The sequence below is a fragment of the Arachis stenosperma genome, chromosome 4 (genome assembly GCF_014773155.1).
Source record: "Arachis stenosperma cultivar V10309 chromosome 4, arast.V10309.gnm1.PFL2, whole genome shotgun sequence".
Classification (NCBI taxonomy): domain Eukaryota; kingdom Viridiplantae; phylum Streptophyta; class Magnoliopsida; order Fabales; family Fabaceae; genus Arachis; species Arachis stenosperma.
The window spans coordinates 134,938,035-134,961,224 of record NC_080380.1 but is presented as its reverse complement, the minus strand read 5'-3'; the positions used below and the strand labels follow the sequence as shown (position 1 = coordinate 134,961,224).

At 40.3% G+C, this 23,190-nt stretch overlaps 1 protein-coding gene and 2 non-coding genes across 3 annotated transcripts; all 3 read left to right on the top strand.

Moving 5' to 3' along the window:
• Positions 1-8,597: 8,597 nt before the first annotated feature.
• On the top strand, positions 8,598-8,705 carry LOC130977610 (small nucleolar RNA R71). Its single transcript, XR_009085296.1, has one exon. It is a non-coding gene; the product is annotated as a small nucleolar RNA R71 (small nucleolar RNA).
• A 5,488-nt stretch (positions 8,706-14,193) lies between these two features.
• Positions 14,194-14,301, top strand: LOC130978434 (small nucleolar RNA R71). The gene has a single exon (XR_009086078.1). It is a non-coding gene; the product is annotated as a small nucleolar RNA R71 (small nucleolar RNA).
• A 6,166-nt stretch (positions 14,302-20,467) lies between these two features.
• LOC130975596 (uncharacterized) lies at positions 20,468-20,875 on the top strand. The gene has a single exon (XM_057900366.1). The coding sequence runs from the start codon at positions 20,468-20,470 to the stop codon at positions 20,873-20,875; it is 408 nt and encodes a 135-aa protein (XP_057756349.1).
• Positions 20,876-23,190: the final 2,315 nt, after the last annotated feature.

Here is a 23,190-nt window from a genome sequence, read left to right as displayed (position 1 = left end):
GAAAAACACACAAACTCATAGTAAAGTCCAGAAAAGTGAATTTTAGCTAAAAACTAATAAAAATATACTAAGAACTCAACTAAAACTACCAAAAACATACTAAAAACAATGCCAAAAAGTGTACAAATTATCCGCTCATCACAACACCAAACTTAAATTGTTGCTTGTCCCCAAGCAACTGAAGATCAAATAAGATAAAAAGAAGAGAATATGCAATGAACTCCAAAAACATCTATGAAGATCAGTATTAATTAGATGAGCGGGGCTTTTAGCTTTTTGCCTCTGAATAGTTTTGGCATCTCACTTTATCCTTGGAATTCAGAATGATTGGCTTCTTTAGGAACTCAGAATCCAGATAGTGTTATTGATTCTCCTAGTTAAGTATGATGATTCTTGAACACAGCTACTTATTGAGTCTTGGCTGTGGCCCAAAGCACTTTGTCTTCCAGTATTACCACCGGATACATACATGCCACAGACACATAATTGGATGAACCTTTTCAGATTGTGACTCAGCTTTGCTAGAGTCCCCAATTAGAGGTGTCCAGGGTTCTTAAGCACACTCTTATTGCCTTGGATCACAACTTTATTTCTTTCTTTTTCTTTCTTTTTCTTTTTCTTTTTCGGTTTTTTTTTTTCCGCTTGCTTCCCCTTTCTTTTTTTTTTTTGTATCCACTGCTTTTTCTTGCTTCAAGAATCATTTTTATGATTTTTCAGATCCTCAGTAACATGTCTCCTTTTTCATCATTCTTTCAAGATCCAACATTCATGAACCACAAATTCAAAAGACATATGCACTGTTCAAGCATACATTCAGAGAACAAAAGTGTTGCCACCACATCAAAATAATTAAACTGTTATAAAATTCAAAATTCATGCAATTCTTCTCCTTTTCAATTAAAAACATTGTTAATTTAAGAAAGGTGATGGATTCATAGGACATTCATAACTTTAAGGCATAGACACTAAGACACTAATGATCATAAGACACAAACATAGATAAACATAAGCACTAAAATTCGAAAAACAAGAAAATAAAGAACAAGGAGATTAAAGAACGGGTCCACCTTTAGTGATGGCGGCTTGTTCTTCCTCTTGAAGGTCTTATGGAGTGCTTGAGCTCCTCAATGTCTCTTCCTTGTCTTTGTTGCTCCTCTCTCATGATTCTTTGATCTTCTCTAATTTCATGGAGGAGAATGGAGTGTTCTTGATGCTCCACCCTTAGTTGTCCCATGTTGGAACTCAATTCTCCTAGGGAGGTGTTTAGTTGCTCCCAATAGTCTTGTGGAGGAAAGTGCATCCCTTGAGGCATCTCAGGGATCTCATGATGAGAGGGGTCTCTTGTTTGCTCCATCCTTTTCTTAGTGATGGGCTTGTCCTCATCAATGAGGGTGTCTCCTTCTATGTCAACTCCAACCGAATAACAGAGGTGACAAATGAGGTGAGGAAAGGCTAACCTTGCCAAGGTAGAGGACTTATCCGCCACCTTATAGAGTTCTTGGGCTATAACCTCATGAACTTCCACTTCTTCTCCAATCATGATGCTATGGATCATGATGGCCCGGTCTAGAGTAACTTCGGACCGGTTGCTAGTGGGAATGATTGAACGTTGGATAAACTCCAACCATCCTCTAGCCACGGGTTTGAGGTCATGCCTTCTCAATTGAACCGGCTTGCCTCTTGAATCTCTCTTCCATTGTGCGCCCTCTTCGCATATGACTGTGAGGACTTGGTCCAACCTTTGATCAAAGTTGACCCTTCTAGTGTAAGGATGTTCATCTCCTTGCATCATAGGCAAGTTGAATGCTAACCTTACATTTTCCGGACTAAAATCCAAGTATTTCCCCCGAACCATAGTAAGATAATTCTTTGGATCCGGGTTCACACTTTGATCATGGTTCTTGGTGATCCATGCATTGGCATAGAACTCTTGAACCATCAAGATTCCGACTTGTTGAATGGGGTTGGTGAGAACTTCCCAACCTCTTCTTCGGATCTCATGGCGGATCTCCGGATATTCACCCTTTTTGAGTGAAAAGGGGACCTCGGGGATCACCTTCTTCTAGGCCACAACTTCATAGAAGTGGTCTTGATGCACCCTTGAGATGAATCTATCCATCTCCCATGACTCGGAGGTGGAAGCTTTTGCCTTCCCTTTCCTCTTTCTAGAGGTTTCTCCGGCCTTGGATGCCATAAATGGTTATGGAAAAACGAAAAAGCAACGCTTTTACCACACCAAACTTAAAATGTTTGCTCGTCCTCGAGCAAAAGAAGAAAGAAGAGAGTAGAAGAAGAAGAAATGAGGAAGAAGGGAGTGGCTTTTGTGTTCGGCCAAATAGGGGGGGAAAGTGGTGTTTAGGTGGTGAGGTAGGTGGGGTTTTATGAAGGATGGATGTGAGTGGTGAAGAGAAAGATGGGATTTGATAGGTGAAGGGTGTTTGGGGAAGAGGAGTTGAGGTGGGGTTGGTGGAGGTCCTGTGGGGTCCACAGATCCTGTGGTGTCAAGGAAAAATTATCCCTGCACCAAATGGCATTCAAAATCACGTTTTGAGCCATTTCTGGCGTTAAACGCTGGGCTGGTGCCCATTCCTGGCGTTTAACGCCAGGTTCTTGCCCTTTTCTGGCGTTTAACGCCAGTCTGGTGCCCCTTTCTGGCGTTAAACGCCCAGAATGGTGCCAGACTGGGCGTTAAACGCCCAACTGCTAGCCTCACTGGCGTTTAAACGCCAGTGAGTTCTTCCTCCAGGGTGTGCTATTTTTCTTCCTGTTTTTCATTCTGTTTTTGCTTTTTCAATTAATTTTGTGACTTCTCATGATCATCAACCTACAAAATAAAATAAAATAACAAAAGAAAATAGATAAAATGTAACATTGGGTTGCCTCCCAACAAGCGCTTCTTTAATGTCAGTAGCTTGACAGTGGGCTCTCATGGAGCCTCACTGATACTCAGAGCAATGTTGGAACCTCCCAACACCAAACTTAGAGTTTGAATGTGGGTGTTTGGTGCACGAAATTGTGATCACTACAACACAAAACAATCCCAGGTAATGGCTCCAAAGACTTGGTGCTCAATACCATGGCATAAACACAACTTCGCACAACTAACCAGCAAGTGCACTGGGTCGTCCAAGTAATACCTTACGTGAGTAAGGGTCGATCCCACGGAGATTGTTGGTATGAAGCAAGCTATGGTCACCTTGTAAATCTTAGTCAGGCAGACTCAAATGGGTATAGATGATGAATAAAGCATAAAGATAAAGATAGAGATACTTATGTATATCATTGGTGAGAGCTTCAGATAAGCGTATGAAGATGCCTTCCCTTCCGTCTCTCTGCTTTTCTACTGTCTTCATCCAATCCTTCTTACTCCTTTCCATGGCAAGCTTATGCAAGGGTTTCACCATTGTCAGTGGCTACCTCCCATCCTCTCAGTGAAAACGTTGCCTATGCTCTGTCACAGCATGGGTAATCAGCTGTCGGTTCTCGGTCAGGCCGGAATAAAATCCATCGATCCTTTTGCGTCTGTCACTAACGCCCCGCCTGCTAGGAGTTTGAAGCACGTCACAGTCATTCAATCATCGAATCCTACTCAGAATACCACAGACAAGGTTAGACCTTCCGGATTCTCTTGAATGCCACCATCAGTTCTCGCCTATACCACGAAGATTCCGATTAAAGAATCCAAGAGATAAACACTAGAGCTTTGTTTGCTTGTAGAACAAGAGTGGTTGTCAGTCACTTTGTTCATGAGTGAGAATGATGATGGGTGTCACGAATCATCACATTCATCAAGTTGAATAACAAGTGATATCTTGGACAAAGAACAAGCGAAATTGAATAGAAGAACAATAGTAATTGCATTAATACTCGAGGTACAGCAGAGCTCCACACCTTAATCTATGGTGTGTAGAAACTCCACCGTTGAAAATACATAAGAACAGGGTCTAGGCATGGCCGAATGGCTAGCCTCCCAAATGATCTAAGATAGCATGAAACTCAAAGATAGCTACCAAGATCTGATCTAAGAACTAGATGTCCGAAGATGAAAAATACAATAGTAAAAGGTCCTACTTATAGGGAACTAGTAGCCTAAGGTGTACAGAGATGAGTAAATGACATAGAAATCCACTTCCGGGCCCACTTGGTGTGTGCTTGGGCTGAGCAATGAAGCATTTTCGTGTAGAGACTCTCCTTGGAGTTAAACGCCAGCTTTTATGCCAGTTTGGGCGTTTAACTCCCATTTTGGTGCCAGTTCCGGCGTTTAACGCTGGGAATTCTGAGGGTGACTTTGAACGTCGGTTTGGGCCATCAAATCTTGGGCAAAGTATGGACTATCATATATTGCTGGAAAGCCCAGGATGTCTACTTTCCAACGCCGTTGAGAGCGCGCCAATTGGGCTTCTGTAGCTCCAGAAAATCCACTTCGAGTGCAGGGAGGTCAGAATCCAACAGCATCTGCAGTCCTTTTCAGTCTCTGAATCAGATTTTTGCTCAGGTCCCTCAATTTCAGCCAGAAAATACCTGAAATCACAGAAAAACACACAAACTCATAGTAAAGTCCAGAAAAGTGAATTTTAACTAAAAACTAATAAAAATATACTAAGAACTCAACTAAAACTACCAGAAACATACTAAAAACAATGCCAAAAAGGGTACAAATTATCCGCTCATCACAACACCAAACTTAAATTGTTGCTTGTCCCCAAGCAACTGAAAATCAAATAAGATAAAAAGAAGAGAATATACTATAGACTCCAGATTATCAATGAAACTTAGCTCCAAATTAGATGAGCGGGACTAGTAGCTTTTTGCCTCCGAACAGTTTTGGCATCTCACTTTATCCTTTGAAATTCAGAATGATTGGCTTCTTTAGGAACTCAGAATCCAGATAGTGTTATTGATTCTCCTAGTTAAGTATGATGATTTTTGAACACAGCTACTTATTGAGTCTTGGCCGTGGCCCAAAGCACTCTGTCTTCCAGTATTACCACCGGATACATACATGCCACAGACACATAATTGGGTGAACCTTTTCAGATTGTGACTCAGCTTTGCTAAAGTCCCCAATTAGAGGTGTCCAGGGTTCTTAAGCACACTCTTATTGCCTTGGATCACAACTTTATTTCTTTCTTTTTCTTTTTCTCCCCCCTTTTTTTTCGTTTTTTTTTCGCTTCTACTTCTTTTTTTTTTTTGTATTCACTGCTTTTTCTTGCTTCAAGAATCATTTTTATGATTTTTCAGATCCTTAGTAACATGTCTCCTTTTTCATCATTCTTTCAAGAGCCAAAAACTTTAACATTCATGAACAACAAATTCAAAAGACATATGCACTGTTTAAGCATACATTCAGAAAACAAAAAGTATTGCCACCACATCAAACTAATTAAGCTAGTTTTAAAGATGAATTTGAAATCCTGTACTTCTTGTTCTTTTGTGATAAAAACAGTTTTTATTTAAGAAAGGTGATGGATTCATAGGACATTCATAACTTTAAGGCATAGACACTAAGACACTAATGATCATAAGACACAAACATGGACAAACATAAGCATAAGAATTCGAAAAACAAGAAAATAAAGAACAAGGAGATTAAAGAACGGGTCCACCTCAGTGATGGCGGCTTGTTCTTCCTCTTGAAGGTCTTATGGAGTGCTTGAGCTCCTCAATGTCTCTTCCTTGTCTTTGTTGCTCCTCTCTCATGATTCTTTGATCGTCTCTAATTTTATGGAGGAGGATGGAATGTTCTTGGTGCTCCACCCTTAGTTGTCCCATGTTGGAACTTAATTCTCCTAGGGAGGTGTTCAGTTGCTCCCAATAGTCTTGTGGAGGAAAGTGCATCCCTTGAGGCATCTCAGGGATCTCATGATGAGAGGGGTCTTTTGGTTGCTCCATCCTTTTCTTAGTGATGGGCTTGAGGTCATGCCTTCTCAGTTGAACCGGCTTTCCTCTTGAATCTCTCTTTCATTGAACGCCCTCTTCACAAATGTCTATGAGGACTTGGTCCAACCTTTGATCAAAGTTGACCCTTCTTTATGGCCACAACTTCATAAAAGTGGTCTTGATGCACCCTTGAGATGAATCTCTCCATCTCCCATGATTCGGAGGTGAAAGCTTTTGCCTTCCTTTTCCTCTTTCTAGAGGTTTCTCCGGCCTTGGATGCCATAAATGGTTATGGAAAAACAAAAAGCAATGCTTTTACCACACCAAACTTAAAAGGTTTGCTCGTCCTCGAGCAAAAGAAGGAAGAATAGAGGAGAAGAATAAGAAAATGGAGGAGATGGAGGAGGTTGTGTGGTTCGGCCAAAAGGGGGAAGAAGTAGTGTTTAGGGTGTGAGTGGTGAAGAGAAAGATGGGATTTGATAGGTGAAGGGTTTTTGGGGAAGAGGTGTTGAGGTGATTGGTGAATGGGTGAAGAAGAGAAAGAGAGTGGTGGGTTGGTTGGGGATCCTGTGGGGTCCACAGATCCTGTGGTGTCAAGAAAAAGTCATCCCTGCACCAAATGGCATTCAAAATCACGTTTTGAGCCATTTCTGGCGTTAAACGCCGGGCTGGTGCCCATTCCTGGCGTTTAACGCCAGGTTCTTGCCCTTTTCTGGCGTTTAACGCCAGTCTGGTGCCCCTTTCTGGCGTTAAACGCCCAGAATGGTGCCAGACTGGGCGTTAAACGCCCAACTGCTAGCCTCACTGGCGTTTAAACGCCAGTGGGTTCTTCCTCCAGGGTGTGCTATTTTTCTTCCTGTTTTTCATTCTATTTTTGCTTTTTCAATTGATTTTGTGACTTCTTATGATCATCAACCTACAAAATAAAATAAAATAGCAAAAGAAAATAGATAAAATATAACATTGGGTTGCCTCCCAACAAGCGCTTCTTTAATGTCAGTAGCTTGACAGAGGGCTCTCATGGAGCCTCACAGATACTCAGAGCAATGTTGGAACCTCCCAACACTAAACTTAGAGTTTGAATGTGGGGGTTCAACACCAAACTTAGAGTTTGGTTGTGGCCTCCCAACACCAAACTTAGAGTTTGACTGTGGGGGCTCTGTTTGACTCTGATTTGAGAGAAGCTCTTCATGCTTCCTCTCCATGGTGACAGAGGGATATCCTTGAGCCTTAAACACAAAGGATTCTTCATTCACTTGAATGATCAGTTCACCTCCATCAACATCAATCACAGCCTTTGCTGTGGCTAGGAAGGATTTGCCAAGGATGATGGTTTCATCCATGCACTTCCCAGTCTCTAGGACTATGAAATCAGTAGGGATGTAATGGTCTTCAACCTTTACTAGAACATCCTCTACAAGTCCATAAGCTTGTTTCTTTGAATTGTCTGCCATCTCTAGTGAGATTCTTGCAGCTTGTACCTCAAAGATCCCTAGCTTCTCCATTATAGAGAGAGGCATGAGGTTTACACTTGATCCTAAGTCACACAGAGCCTTCTTGAAGGTCATGGTGCCTATGGTACAAGGTATGGAAAACTTCCCAGGATCTTGTCTCTTTTGAGGTAATTTCTGCCTAGACAAGTCATCCAGTTCTTTGGTGAGCAAAGGAGGTTCATTCTCCCAAGTCTCATTTCCAAATAACTTGTCATTTAGCTTCATGATTGCTCCAAGGTATTTAGCAACTTGCTCTTCAGTGGCATACTCATCCTCTTCAGAGGATGAATACTCATCAGAGCTCATGAAAGGCAGAAGTAGGTCCAATGGAATCTCTATGGTCTCATTTTGAGCCTCAGATTCCCATGGTTCCTCATTGGGGAACTCAGTGGAGGTCAGTGCACGCCCATTGAGGTCTTCCTCAGTGGCGTTCACTTCCTCCCCTTCCTCTCCATATTCGGCCATATTGATGGCCTTGCACTCTCCTTTTAGATTTTCTTCTGTGTTGCTTGGAAGAGTACTTGGAGGGAGTTCAGTAATTTTCTTGCTCAGCTGTCCCACTTGTGCCTCCAAATTCCTGATGGAGGACCTTATTTCAGTCATGAAACTTTGAGTGGTTTTGATTAGATCAGAGACCATGGTTGCTAAGTCAGAGGTGTTCTGCTTAGAATTCTCTGTCTGTTGCTGAGAAGATGATGAAAAAGGTTTGCCATTGCTAAACCTGTTTCTTCCACCATTGTTGTTGTTGAAACCTTGTTGAGGTCTCTCTGGATTCTTCCATGAGAAATTTGGGTGATTTCTCCATGAAGAATTATAGGTGTTTCCATAGGGTTCTCCTAGGTAATTCACCTCTTCCATTGAAGGGTTCTCAGGATCATAAGCTTCTTCCTCAGATGAAGCATCCTTAGTACTGCTTGGTGCATTTTGCATTCCAGACAGACTTTGAGAAATCAAATTGACTTGTTGAGTCAATATCTTGTTCTGAGCCAAAATGGCATTCAGAGTATCAATCTCAAGAACTCCTTTCTTCTGACTTGTCCCATTGTTCACAGGATTCCTTTCAGAAGTGCACATGAATTGGTTATTTGCAACCATTTCAATTAGCTCTTGAGCTTCTGTAGGCGTCTTCTTCAGATGAAGAGATCCTCCAGCAGAGCTATCCAAGGACATCTTAGATAGTTCAGAGAGACCATCATAGAAAATACCTATGATGCTCCATTCAGAAAGCATGTCAGAAGGACACTTTCTGATCAATTGTTTGTATCTTTCCCAAGCTTCATAGAGGGATTCTCCATCCTTCTGTCTGAAGGTTTGGACTTCCACTCTAAGCTTACTCAATTTTTGAGGTGGAAAGAACTTTGCCAAGAAGGCATTGACTAGCTTTTCCCAAGAGTCCAGGCTTTCTTTAGGTTGTGAGTCCAACCATATTCTAGCTCTATCTCTTACAGCAAAAGGGAATAGCATCAGTCTATAGACCTCAGGGTCAACCCCATTAGTCTTGACTGTGTCACAAATTTGCAAGAATTCAGCTAAAAACTGATGAGGATCTTCCAATGGAAGTCCATGGAACTTGCAATTCTGTTGCATTAGAGAAACTAATTGAGGCTTAAGCTCAAAGTTGTTTGCTCCAATGGCAGGGATAGAGATGCTTCTCCCATAGAAGTCGGGAGTAGGTGCAGTAAAGTCACCCAGCACCTTCCTTGCATTGTTTGCATTGTTGTTGTTTTCGGCTGCCATGTCTTCTTCTTCTTTGAAGAATTTGGTCAGGTCCTCAATAAAGAGTTGTACCTTAGCTTCTCTTAGCTTTCGCTTCAAGGTCCTTTCAGGTTCAGGGTCAGCTTCAACAAGAATGCCTTTGTCTTTGTTCCTGCTCATATGAAAGAGAAGAGAACAAGAAAATATGGAATCCTCTATGTCACAGTATAGAGATTCCTTGAGGTGTCAGAAGAACAGAAAATTAGAAGAAAGAGGTAGAAGAATTCAAACTTAATTAGATAGAGTTCGAATTGTGCATTGAGAAGGAGTGATACTCCATAAATAGAAGGATGTGAGAAGAGGGGAAGAAATTTTTGAAAATTAAGTGAAAAGGTTTGAAAATATTTTGAAAACCTTGATTGATTTTCGAAAACCAAGAGTGGGAAAGAAATCAAGTGTTTTTTGAAAAAGATTTTGAAATTAGAAATGAAAAAGATTTGATTAAAAACTATTTTGAAAAAGATGTGTTTAAAAAGATTTGATTGAAAAGTTATGGTTTTAAAAAAGATATGATTGAAAAGATATGATTTGAAAACAATTTTAAAAAAATTTGATTTTAAAAATTAATGACTTGCCTAACAAGAAAAGATATGATTCAAACATTAAACCTTTCTCAACAGAAAAGGCAACATACTTGAAATGTTCAATCAAATCATTAATTGTTAGTAAGTATCTTTGAAAAAGGAAAGAAATTAATTTTGAAAACATTTGATTGAAATGATATGATTTGAAAAAGATTTGATTTTGAAAAACTTTAAAAACTTGAAAAAAATCTGAATTAAAAACAGAATCTTCCCCCTTGTGCCATCCTGGCGTTAAACGCCCAGAATGGTATCCATTCTGGCGTTTAACGCCCAATGAACTACCTTTTTGGGCGTTAAACACCCAACCAGGTACCCTGGCTGGCGTTTAAACGCCAGTCTGTCCTTCTTCACTGGGCATTTTTGAATGCCCAGCTTTTTCTGTGTGATTCCTCTGCAGTATGTTCTGAATCTTCAATTCTCTGTATTATTGACTTGAAAAGACACAAATTAAAAATATTTTTGGATTTTTAATAATAAGGAATAATCAAAATGCAACTAAAATCAAATAATAATGCATGCAAGACACCAAACTTAGCAGTTTGTATACCATTGACACTAACAAAATGAGAATGCATATAACAAAACACTCAAGTCAATAGAATTCAAAGATCAAAACAAGGAAATCATCAAGAACAACTTGAAGATCAATGAGGACACATGCATGAATGCAATAAGAACAGAAACATGCAATTGATACTAAACTTAAGATGAGACTCTAGACTCAAACAAGACATATTTTTGGATTTTATGATTTTGTAATTTTTTTGTGCTTTTTCGAAAATTAAGTGAAAAGGAAAATAAAGGTATCAAAATTCTTAATGAGAATTCCAGGAATCATGCAATGTTAGTCTAAAGCTTTAGTCTAAAGGAATTAGACATGGCCGGCCAAGCTTCAGCAGGACATTGCATTCAAGAGCTAAATTGATGAGAATCAATCAGCTTTGGTGATGATAAGAACATCACCTTTGAAACACTAGAATTCATTCTTAAGAACTCTAAAGAAAAATACCTAATCTAAGCAACAAGATGAACCGTCAGTTGTCCATACTCGAACAATCCCCGGCAACGGCGCCAAAAACTTGGTGCTGTTGCCGGATCAAAACTTGACACTGTTATTGCAGGGAACAAATGCGAAACTGTAGTTAGGACATTTAATTCCCCGGCAACGGCGCCAAAAACTTGGTGCACAAAATTGTGATCACTACAACACAAAACAATCCCAGGTAATGGCTCCAAAGACTTGGTGCTCAATACCATGGCATAAACACAACTTCGCACAACTAACCAGCAAGTGCACTGGGTCGTCCAAGTAATACCTTACGTGAGTAAGGGTCGATCCCACGGAGATTGTTGGTATGAAGCAAGCTATGGTCACCTTGTAAATCTTAGTCAGGCAAACTCAAATGGGTATAGATGATGAATAAAGCATAAAGATAAAGATAGAGATACTTATGTATATCATTGGTGAGAGCTTCAGATAAGCGTATGAAGATGCCTTCCCTTCCGTCTCTCTGCTTTCCTACTGTCTTCATCCAATCCTTCTTACTCCTTTCCATGGCAAGCTTATGCAAGGGTTTCACCATTGTCAGTGGCTACCTCCCATCCTCTCAGTGAAAACGTTGCCTATGCTCTGTCACAGCATGGGTAATCAGCTGTCGATTCTCGGTCAGGCCGGAATAAAATCTATCGATCCTTTTGCGTCTGTCATTAACGCCCCGCCTGCTAGGAGTTTGAAGCACGTCACAGTCATTCAATCATCGAATCCTACTCAGAATACCACAGACAAGGTTAGACCTTCCGGATTCTCTTGAATGCCACCATCAGTTCTCGCCTATACCACGAAGATTCCGATTAAAGAATCCAAGAGATAAACACTAGAGCCTTGTTTGCTTGTAGAACAAGAGTGGTTGTCAGTCACTTTGTTCATGAGTGAGAATGATGATGGGTGTCACGAATCATCACATTCATCAAGTTGAATAACAAGTGATATCTTGGACAAAGAACAAGCGGAATTGAATAGAAGAACAATAGTAATTGCATTAATACTCGAGGTACAGCAGAGCTCCACACCTTAATCTATGGTGTGTAGAAACTCCACCGTTGAAAATACATAAGAACAGGGTCTAGGCATGGCCGAATGGCCAGCCTCCCAAATGATCTAAGATAGCATGAAACTCAAAGATAGCTACCAAGATCTGATCTAAGAACTAGATGTCCGAAGATGAAAAATACAATAGTAAAAGGTCCTACTTATAGGGAACTAGTAGCCTAAGGTGTACAGAGATGAGTAAATGACATAGAAATCCACTTCCGGGCCCACTTGGTGTATGCTTGGGCTGAGCAATGAAGCATTTTCGTGTAGAGACTCTCCTTGGAATTAAACGCCAGCTTTTATGCCAGTTTGGGCGTTTAACTCCCATTTTGGTGCCAGTTCCGGCGTTTAACGCTGGGAATTCTGAGGGTGACTTTGAACGCCGGTTTGGGCCATCAAATCTTGGACAAAGTATGGACTATCATATATTGCTGGAAAGCCCAGGATGTCTACTTTCCAACGTCATTGAGAGCGCGCCAATTGGGCTTCTGTAGCTCCAGAAAATCTACTTCGAGTGCAGGGAGGTCAGAATCCAACAGCATCTGCAGTCCTTTTCAGTCTCTGAATCAGATTTTTGCTCAGGTCCCTCAATTTCAGCCAGAAAATTCCTGAAATCACAGAAAAACACACAAACTCATAGTAAAGTCCAGAAAAGTGAATTTTAACTAAAAACTAATAAAAATATACTAAGAACTCAACTAAAACTACCAAAAACATACTAAAAACAATGCCAAAAAGGGTACAAATTATCCGCTCATCAGTGTTCAACACCAAACTTAGAGTTTGGTTGTGGCCTCCCAACACCAAACTTAGAGTTTGACTGTGGGGGCTCTGCTTGTCTCTGATTTGAGAGAAGCTCTTCATGCTTCCTCTCCATGGTGACAGAGGGATATCCTTGAGCCTTAAATACAAAGGATTCTTCATTCACTTGAATGATCAGTTCACCTCCATCAACATCAATCACAGCCTTTGCTGTGGCTAGGAAGGGTCTGCCAAGGATGATGTTTTCATCCATGCACTTCCCAGTCTCTAGGACTATGAAATCAGTAGGAATGTAATGGTCTTCAATTTTAACCAAGACATTCTCTACAAGTCCATAAGCTTGTTTTCTTGAGTTGTCTGCCATCTCTAATGAGATTTTTGCAGCTTGCACCTCAAAGATCCCTAGCTTCTCCATTACAAAGAGAGGCATGAGGTTTATACTTGACCCTAAGTCACACAGAGTCTTCTTGAAGGTCATGGTGCCTATGGTACAAGGTATGGAAAACTTCCCAGGATCTTGTCTCTTTTGAGGTAATTTCTGCCTAGACAAGTCATCCAGTTCTTTGGTGAGCAAAGGAGGTTCATTCTCCCAAGTCTCATTTCCAAATAACTTGTCTTTTAGCTTCATGATTGCTCCAAGGTATTTAGTAACTTGCTCTTCCGTGGCATACTCATCCTCTTCAGAGGATGAATACTCATCAGAGCTCATGAAAGGCAGAAGTAGGTCCAATGGAATCTCTATGGTCTCATTTTGAGCCTCAGATTCCCATGGTTCCTCATTGGGGAACTCAGTGGAGGTCAGTGCACGCCCATTGAGGTCTTCCTCAGTGGCGTTCACTTCCTCCCCTTCCTCTCCATATTCGGCCATATTGATGGCCTTGCACTCTCCTTTTGGATTTTCTTCTGTGTTGCTTGGAAGAGTACTTGGAGGGAGTTCAGTAATTTTCTTGCTCAGCTGTCCCACTTGTGCCTCCAAATTCCTGATGGAGGACCTTGTTTCAGTCATGAAACGTTGAGTGGTTTTGATTAGATCAGAGACCATGGTTGCTAAGTCAGAGGTGTTCTGCTTAGAATTCTCTGTCTGTTGCTGAGAAGATGATGGAAAAGGTTTGCCATTGCTAAACCTGTTTCTTCCACCATTATTGTTGTTGAAACCTTGTTGAGGTCTCTCTTGATTCTTCCATGAGAAATTTGGGTGATTTCTCCATGAAGAATTATAGGTGTTTCCATAGGGTTCTCCTAAGTAATTCACCTCTTCCATTGAAGGGTTCTCAGGATCATAAGCTTCTTCTTCAGATGAAGCATCCTTAGTACTGCTTGGTGCATTTTGCATTCCAGACAGACTTTGAGAAATCAAATTGACTTGTTGAGTCAATATTTTATTCTGAGCCAAAATGGCGTTCAAAGTATCAATCTCAAGAACTCCTTTCTTCTGACTTGTCCCATTGTTCACAGGATTTCTTTCAGAAGTATACATGAATTGGTTATTTGCAACCATTTCAATCAGCTCTTGAGCTTCTGTAGGCGTCTTCTTCAGATGAAGAGATCCTCCAGCAGAGCTATCCAAAGACATCTTGGATAGTTCAGAGAGACCATCATAGAAAATACCTATGATGCTCCATTCAGAAAGCATGTCTGAGGGACACTTTCTGATTAATTGTTTGTATCTTTCCCAAGCTTCATAGAGGAATTCTCCATCCTTCTGTCTGAAGGTTTGGACTTCCACTCTAAGCTTACTCAATTTTTGAGGTGGAAAGAACTTTGCCAAGAAGGCATTGACTAGCTTTTCCCAAGAGTCCAGGCTTTCTTTAGGTTGTGAGTCTAACCATATCCTAGCTCTGTCTCTTACAGCAAAAGGGAATAGCATAAGTCTGTAGACCTCAGGGTCTACCCCATTAGTCTTGACAGTGTCACAGATTTGCAAGAATTCAGCTAAAAACTGATGAGGATCTTCCAATGGAAGTCCATGGAACTTGCAATTCTGTTGCATTAGAGAAACTAATTGAGGCTTAAGCTCAAAGTTGTTTGCTCCAATGGCAGGGATAGAGATGCTTCTCCCATAGAAGTCGGGAGTAGGTGCAGTAAAATCACCCAGCACCTTCCTTGCATTGTTGGCATTGTTGTTGTTTTCGGCTGCCATGTCTTCTTCTTCTTTGAAGAATTCGGTTAGGTCCTCTACAGAGAGTTGTGCCTTAGCTTCTCTTAGCTTTCGCTTCAAGGTCCTTTCAGGTTCAGGGTCAGCTTCAACAAGAATGCCTTTGTCTCTGCTCCTGCTCATATGAAAGAGAAGAGAACAAGAAATTGTGGAATCCTCTATGTCACAGTATAGAGATTCCTTGAGGTGTCAGAAGAACAGAAAATTAGAAGAAAAAGGTAGAAGAATTCGAACTTAATTAGATAGAGTTCAAATTGTGCATTGAGAAGGAGTGATACTCCATAAATAGAAGGATGTGAGAAGAGGGGAAGAAATTTTCGAAAATTAAGTGAAAAGGTTTGAAAATACTTTGAAAACCTTGATTGATTTTCGAAAACCAAGAGTGGGAAAGAAATCAAGTGTTTTTTGAAAAAGATTTTGAAATTAGAAATGAAAAAGATTTGATTGAAAACTATTTTGAAAAAGATGTGTTTAAAAAGATTTGATTGAAAAGTTATGGTTTTAAAAAGATATGATTGAAAAGATATGATTTGAAAACAATTTTAAAAAAATTTGATTTTAAAAATTAATGACTTGCCTAACAAGAAAAGATATGATTCAAACATTAAACCTTTCTCAACAGAAAAGGCAACATACTTGAAATGTTCAATCAAATCATTAATTGTTAGTAAGTATCTTTGAAAAAGGAAAGAAATTAATTTTGAAAACATTTGATTGAAATGATATGATTTGAAAAAGATTTGATTTTGAAAAACTTTAAAAACTTGAAAAAAATCTGAATTAAAAACAGAATCTTCCCCCTTGTGCCATCCTGGCGTTAAACGCCCAGAATGGTATCCATTCTGGCGTTTAACGCCCAATGAACTACCTTTTTGGGCGTTAAACACCCAACCAGGTACCCTGGCTGGCGTTTAAACGCCAGTCTGTCCTTCTTCACTGGGCGTTTTGAACGCCCAGCTTTTTCTGTGCAATTCCTCTGCAGTATGTTATGAGTCTTCAATTCTCTGTATTATTGACTTGAAAAGACACAAATTAAAAATATTTTTGGATTTTTAATGATGAGGAATAATCAAAATGCAACTAAAATCAAATAACAATGCATGCAAGACACCAAACTTAGCAGTTTGTTTACTACTGACACTAACAAAATGAGAATGCATATGAGAAACAACAAAATACTCAAGTCAATAAAATTCAAAGATCAAAACAAGGAAATCATCAAGAACAACTTGAAGATCAATGAAGACACATGCATGAATGCAATAAGAACAGAAACATGCAATTGACACTAAACTTAAGATGAGACTCTAGACTCAAACAAGAAATATTTTTGGATTTTATGATTTTATAATTTTTTTGTGTTTTTTTTTTCGAAAATTATGTAGAAAAAGAAAATAAAGGTATCAAAATTCTTAATGAGAATTCCAGGAATCATTGCAATGCTAGTCTAAGACTCCGGTCCAGGAATTAGACATGGCTTCACAGCCAGCCAAGCTTTCAAAGAAAGCTTCGGTCCAAAATACTAGACATGGCCAATGGCCAGCCAAGCCTTAGCAGATCATTGCTCCAATAGCAAGATTGATAGAGATCAACAAGCTATTGTGATGATCAGTTGAAACCTCGGTCCAATAAGATTAGACATGGCTTCTCAGCCAGCCAGATTTCAACAAATCATCATGAAACTCTAGAATTCATCTTCAAGAATTTCGAAAAAAAAATACCTAATCTAAGCAACAAGATGAACCGTCAGTTGTCCATACACAAACGATCCCCGGCAACGGCGCCAAAAACTTGGTGCACGAAATTGTGATCACTACAACACAAAACAATCCCCGGTAATGGCTCCAAAGACTTGGTGCTCAATACCATGGCATAAACACAACTTCGCACAACTAACCAGCAAGTGCACTGGGTCGTCCAAGTAATAAACCTTACGCGAGTAAGGGTCGATCCCACGGAGATTGTTGCTATGAAGCAAGCTATGGTCACCTTGTAAATCTTAGTCAGGCAGACTCAAATGGGTATAGATGATGAATAAAGCATAAAGATAAAGATAGAGATACTTATGTATATCGTTGGTGAGAGCTTCAGATAAGCGTATGAAGATGCCTTCCCTTCCGTCTCTCTGCTTTCCTACTGTCTTCATCCAATCCTTCTTACTCCTTTCCATGGCAAGCTTATGCAAGGGTTTCACCATTGTCAGTGGCTACCTCCCATCCTCTCAGTGAAAACGTTGCCTATGCTCTGTCACAGCATGGGTAATCATCTGTCGGTTCTCGGTCAGGCCGGAATAAAATCCATCGATCCTTTTGCGTCTGTCACTAACGCCCCGCCTGCTAGGAGTTTGAAGCACGTCACAGTCATTCAATCATTGAATCCTACTCAGAATACTACAGACAAGGTTAGACCTTCCGGATTCTCTTGAATGCCGCCATCAGTTCTCGCCTATACCACGAAGACTCTGATCTCACGGAATGGCTGGCTCGTTTGTCAGACGAGCACTCGGTTGTCAGGCGATCAACCATGCATCGTGTATCAGGAATCCAAGAGATAAACACTAGAGCCTTGTTGCTTGTAGAACAAGAGTGGTTGTCAGTCACTTTGTTCATGAGTGAGAATGATGATGAGTGTCACGGATCATCACATTCATCAAGTTGAATAACAAGTGATATCTTGGACAAAGAACAAGCGGAATTGAATAGAAGAACAATAGTAATTGCATTAATACTCGAGGTACAGCAGAGCTCCACACCTTAATCTATGGTGTGTAGAAACTCCACCGTTGAAAATACATAAGAACAGGGTCTAGGCATGGCCGAATGGCCAGCCTCCCAAATGATCTAAGATAGCATGAAACTCAAAGATAGCTACCAAGATGTCTAATACAATAGTAAAAGGTCCTACTTATAGAAAACTAGTAGCCTAAGGTGTACATAGATGAGTAAATGACATAAAAATCCACTTCCGGGCCCACTTGGTGTGTGCTTGGGCTGAGCAATGAAGCATTTTCGTGTAGAGACTCTCCTTGGAGTTAAACGCCAGCTTTGGTGCCAGTTTGGGCGTTTAACTCCCATTTAGGTGCCAGTTCTGGCGTTTAACGCTGGAATTTCTGAGGGTGACTTTGAACGCCGGTTTGGGCCATCAAATCTTGGGCAAAGTATGAACTATCATATATTGCTGGAAAGCCCAGGATGTCTACTTTCCAACGCCGTTGAGAGCGCGCCAATTGGGCTTCTGTAGCTCCAGAAAATCCACTTTGAGTGCAGGGAGGTCAGAATCCAACAGCATCTGCAGTCCTTTTCAGTCTCTGAATCAGATTCTTGCTCAGGTCCCTCAATTTCAGCCAGAAAATACCTGAAATCACAGAAAAACACACAAACTCATAGTAAAGTCCAGAAAAGTGAATTTTAGCTAAAAACTAATAAAAATATACTAAGAACTCAACTAAAACTACCAAAAACATACTAAAAACAATGCCAAAAAGTGTACAAATTATCCGCTCATCAATGACCATAGGATAAGTTGGAATGCAGGTGTATGTTTAATGTTTAGTAATTTGTTGATGAATATATTTGGTTGAAGTTTATTGAATAATTAGTTATTAATTTTGGATGGTGAATGTTGTTATGTTAATTTGGAGAGAATTATGGTTGAATGTTATTGTTGATGAACATGATTGGTTTGGTACTTGTTGATTAACTAATAATTTGGTGAATTATTGATTTGAGGTATTTTGTGTTAGAAGCCTAGGATTAGTGAACTATGAACCTTTGTTGAATTTTGGTTGTTGGATTTGAATATTGTATGAGTATAATTGTGGATCTGAGGTAGATTTATTATGGTGACTGTTATGATGATGAGGAAGGGTATGTTGAATTGAAAAGAAAGCAGGTTTGGACCCGAAAAGGGTGGCAAAGTCTAAGTTTTAGAGGAGATGCTGTCGAAATTTTATAAAAATTAAAGATTTTGTTTATATGATTATCTAAAAAGATTTAGATTCAAAGGTTATAAGGTTTGATTTAGAGTTATTAAGAAAATGAGTATGTTTTAGTTTGAAGTTTGATTCTTAGAAAAGAATGAATTATGTTTTGAATTGGAACTATTGATGGACGGAATGAGAGGTGTGATAATGAAGGATAAGGATTGATTATGTTTAATGTATGATGATGAATGAGATGTAATTGAGAATGATGTGGATGTTGATGAATTATAATTGAATTATTTATATGGCTTATGAATTTGAATGATCTGAGATACGAGATTCCCTGGATAAAGTGCCATGGCTTGCCACCACGTGTACCAGGTAGAAAACTCGATACTCTGTTGACCCTACGACGTAAGTGTGACCGGGCACTATATAAATTCCCGGGAATGTTACCCCCATTGAGCAATATTGATTATTTGAGAAAAAGCTATGCATAGACTCTTGGGGATGCACGTCGGGGGACAGTCTAAGGACAATTCAGACTTGTCGGGTTGGCTGGATAACCGACAGATGAGCCTCATCAGCCATAGGACAGGCATGCATCATATGCATACTATTTGAACTACTTGCTTGTGCATTAACTGGGTGTGCCTAAATGGATCTGCCATGCTAAATGTATATTTGTTACCGCAGTACTTGTAACCTTCCTGTGCTTGCTTTATCTGTTTGTTTGTCTGTGAAATCCTGATGGAGATGGAGGTTTGGAGGAATGGCAATATGAGATTTAGGTTTAAGATTAAGTTAAATCAAGTTTACATATTCTTAGAAAACCACCTTTTATGGCTTCTATTTAATACTTTAAGCTCTATAATCTGAGTGTCGGCGTTCTAGGATTGCCTCTGGCATTCCCAGGACCTTATATATTATGTGTGTGGCACCTTTACCATACTGAGAACCTTCGGTTCTCATTCCATACAATGTTGTTGTTTTTCAGATGCAGGTCGAGAGGCATCTCGTTAGGCGTCTGGACTCTTGAAGCGGAGTGGTTACTGGGTTATTTTGTTATGCTATGATGTATATATATGTACTTAGCTATCTCTCCACATAACTTATTCGTTTTGATCCTCCTAGAGGTGTATGGAGAGGCAGGATTTTGTTTATGTACATTTGGGTTTTGGATATGTATATATATGTATATATGTGTGTATATTCTCCGACCAGTCTTGACTTCGTAGGCTGAGTCAGGAGCTCGTTATTTTGTATCTTTGACTCTCTGTTCCTGTTTTGGGTTACTTTACACTTGACAGCTGTAGCTTTCTTAGCACGCCAGTTAACTCATTTCTCGAGCGTTGCGCTTTTATATTCGTGATTTTTATTTCCTCTATTCTTCAAGGCTCCTAGCATATTATAATTTTTCTGCTATTATGTGTACTCATTTTATTTTAGAGGTCGTAATATCACATCACCTCTGTTTTACGACTTAAGCGTAAAGCTTAGTGTGGTAGGGTGTTACATTATGGTATCAGAGCAGTTCGTTCCTATTGAGCCTGAAAGACGGACTGATTGTACTTCTGTGCATTCTCTGTATATGTGTTTATGTGCTATTAGGATATCTGATTGATATATATGGCATAAACGTTTGTGAGCATGCATTTGGAACTTAAAGCATTAGACCTGCGATATTGAGACTGATCAACTTAATATCACTTGTTTGGTGTGTATAAGGACCAGATGTCAACTCGCGGACGCGGTCGCGGGTGAGGTAGAGGTAGGACAGGCACCGTTACTCCTGCCCCCATAGGGACTGATCCAGTAGACTTTATGGCTGCTCTGGGAAATATGGCTGCAGCTATGCAGGCGACAGCCGAGGCACTGGGTAATCAGATAAATCAGGGTAATCATGGGAATAATAATGATGAGCATGGTCCTATGACACTTGCTACATTTCTGAAAGTTCACCCTCCAACTTTTAGAGGAACCTCAAATCCCACTGATGCAGATAATTGGATTCAGGCTATGAAAAAGGCGTTACAGGCACATCAGGTTCCTGAGGGGCAATGGGTTGAATTTGGAACTTATCAGTTGCAAGGTGAAGCTCAGTATTGGTGGCAGGGGACACGACGTATCCTGCAGCCTGATGGTGCTGCAATTCCTTGGGAGGTTTTTCGGACAGAGTTTTATAAGAAATATTTTCCTAATTCAGCAGAAATGCCAAAGAACTTGAATTAATGCAGTTAAAACAGGGATAGATGACTGTTGCTGAGTATACTAGTAAGTTTGAGGAGTTGTGTCGTTTTTCTCGTATCTGTCAAGGGGCACCAGAAGATTTTGCTGAATGAAAGTGTATTAAGTTTGAAGGAGGTCTTCGGAGCGATATTCTGAGCTTCGTTGCCCCAATGGAGATCAGGGTATTTTCTGAACTGGTGAATAAGAGTAGAGTAGCTGAAGATTGTGTGAGAAAGGCGGCAGCAGAGAAAGGAAGTTTGATGGTGCCTTTTCAGAGACTTTCAGGAAGGAACTTTGCTCCGAAAGGTAGGAATTTCAAGCGTGGAGGCTCTATTCCACAGCAGACTCAGGGTCAAGGTAATTACAGAAGGCTGAATACCAATGTTAATCAAGGAAGAAGGTTTGGGAAGCAGCCACAGCAGGATCTGAATTGTCAGAAGTGCGGAAAATATCATCCTGGAGTTCCGTACAGATTAGGACTTGGAGTATGCTATTCCTGTGGACAGCCCGGGCATATAGCCAGTAATTGCCCAGAGAAGAAGAAGTATGAGACTGGTAGGGTGCAGCAGCCAGGGAGAGTATACACCACTTCTACCATAGGTGCTGAGGGATCTGAGACACTTATTAGAGGTAATTGTGAAATGGCTGGTAAAATCTTAAATGCTTTATTTGATTCAGGAGCAAGTCATTCATTTATTGCATTTGAAAAGGCCCATGAGTTAGGATTGAGAATGGTGGTTTTAGGTTATGATTTGAAAGTATATAATGCTACTCATGATGCTATGGTGACTAGGATAGGATGTCCACAAGTTCTCTTTCGAGTACAACAGCGTGAATTTGTGCATGATTTGATTTGTTTGCCTATGACTGGTCTTGATCTCATTTTGGGATTGGATTGGTTATCCAAGAATCATGTTTTGCTTGATTGTTCCGAGAAGTCAGTACAGTTTATGCCGGAAGGGTCAGAAGCACCGGTTGTGGTGAATAGTTACTATTTGAATTCTATGATAGTAAACTGTTCTGGAACTGAATGTCAGGGTATTATGTTATTAACTACGGGAGTATCAGGTGATGATCAGAGTTTAGAGCAGATTCTGGTTGTATGTGAATTTTCAGATGTGTTTCCGGATGATATTAATGAATTCCCCCTAACCGAGAGGTTGAATTTGCAATCGAGTTGGTACCTGGATCCGGTCCAATTTCGATTACTCCTTATAGGATGTCACCTTTAGAAATGGCTGAATTGAAAGCTCAGCTGGAAGATTTGTTGGGTAAGCATTTTATCCGACCAAGTGTTTCTCCGTGGGGAGCGCCAGTGTTACTGGTAAAGAAGAATGATGGGAGTATGCGGCTGTGTGTCGACTATCGGCAATTGAATAAAATCACTGTGAAGAATAAATATCCGTTGCCTAGAATTGATAATCTAATGGATCAGTTACAGGGTGCCGGTGTGTTTTCTAAGATTGATCTGCGATCCGGTTATCATCAGATAAGGGTTAGAGACGAGGATATTCCAAAAACCGCTTTCAGATCCCGTTATGGTCATTATGAGTATACAGTGATGTCTTTTGGATTAACTAATGCTCCAGCCGTATTTATGGATTTTATGAACAGGATTTTTCGACCGTATCTGGACAAGTTTGTTATTGTCTTTATTGATGACATTCTTGTTTATTCTAAGTCTGAAGAGGAACATGCTGAACACTTGCGAACTGTGCTGCAAATTCTGAGAGACAGGAAGTTATATGCTAAGTTATCTAAATGTGAGTTCTGGAAGAGTGAAGTGAAGTTTCTCGGCCACGTGGTGAGTAAGCAGGGGATAGCTGTGGATCCTCCTAAGGTAGAAGCAGTGATGAATTGGGAGCGACCAACTTCAGTAACAGAGATCAGGAGTTTTCTAGGTTTGGCGGGGTATTATCGGAGATTCATTAAGGGATTTTCACAGCTCGCCTTACCTTTAACTAAATTGACTAGGAAGGATACGCCTTTTATCTGGACTCCGGAATGTGAAGAGAGCTTCCAAGCATTAAAGCACAGGTTGACTACTGCACCTGTATTGGTATTACCTGAACCAAGTGAACCGTTTGAAGTGTATTGTGATGCATCTCTGAAGGGTTTAGGGTGCGTTCTGATGCAGCACCAGAATGTTGTGGCGTACGCCTCATGGCAGTTAAGGCCGCATGAGATGAACTATCCAACACATGATTTAGAACTTGCTGCTGTTGTGTTTGCTTTAAAGATCTGGAGGCACTACCTCTATGGCGTTAAGTTTCATGTTTTCTCAGACCATAAGAGTTTGAAGTATCTTTTTTAGCAGA

What these genes read in the sequence shown, in the direction of transcription:
- LOC130975596 (XM_057900366.1), top strand. Translation starts at nt 20,468, where the DNA reads ATGGCTGCTCTGGGAAATATGGCTGCAGCTATGCAGGCGACAGCCGAG.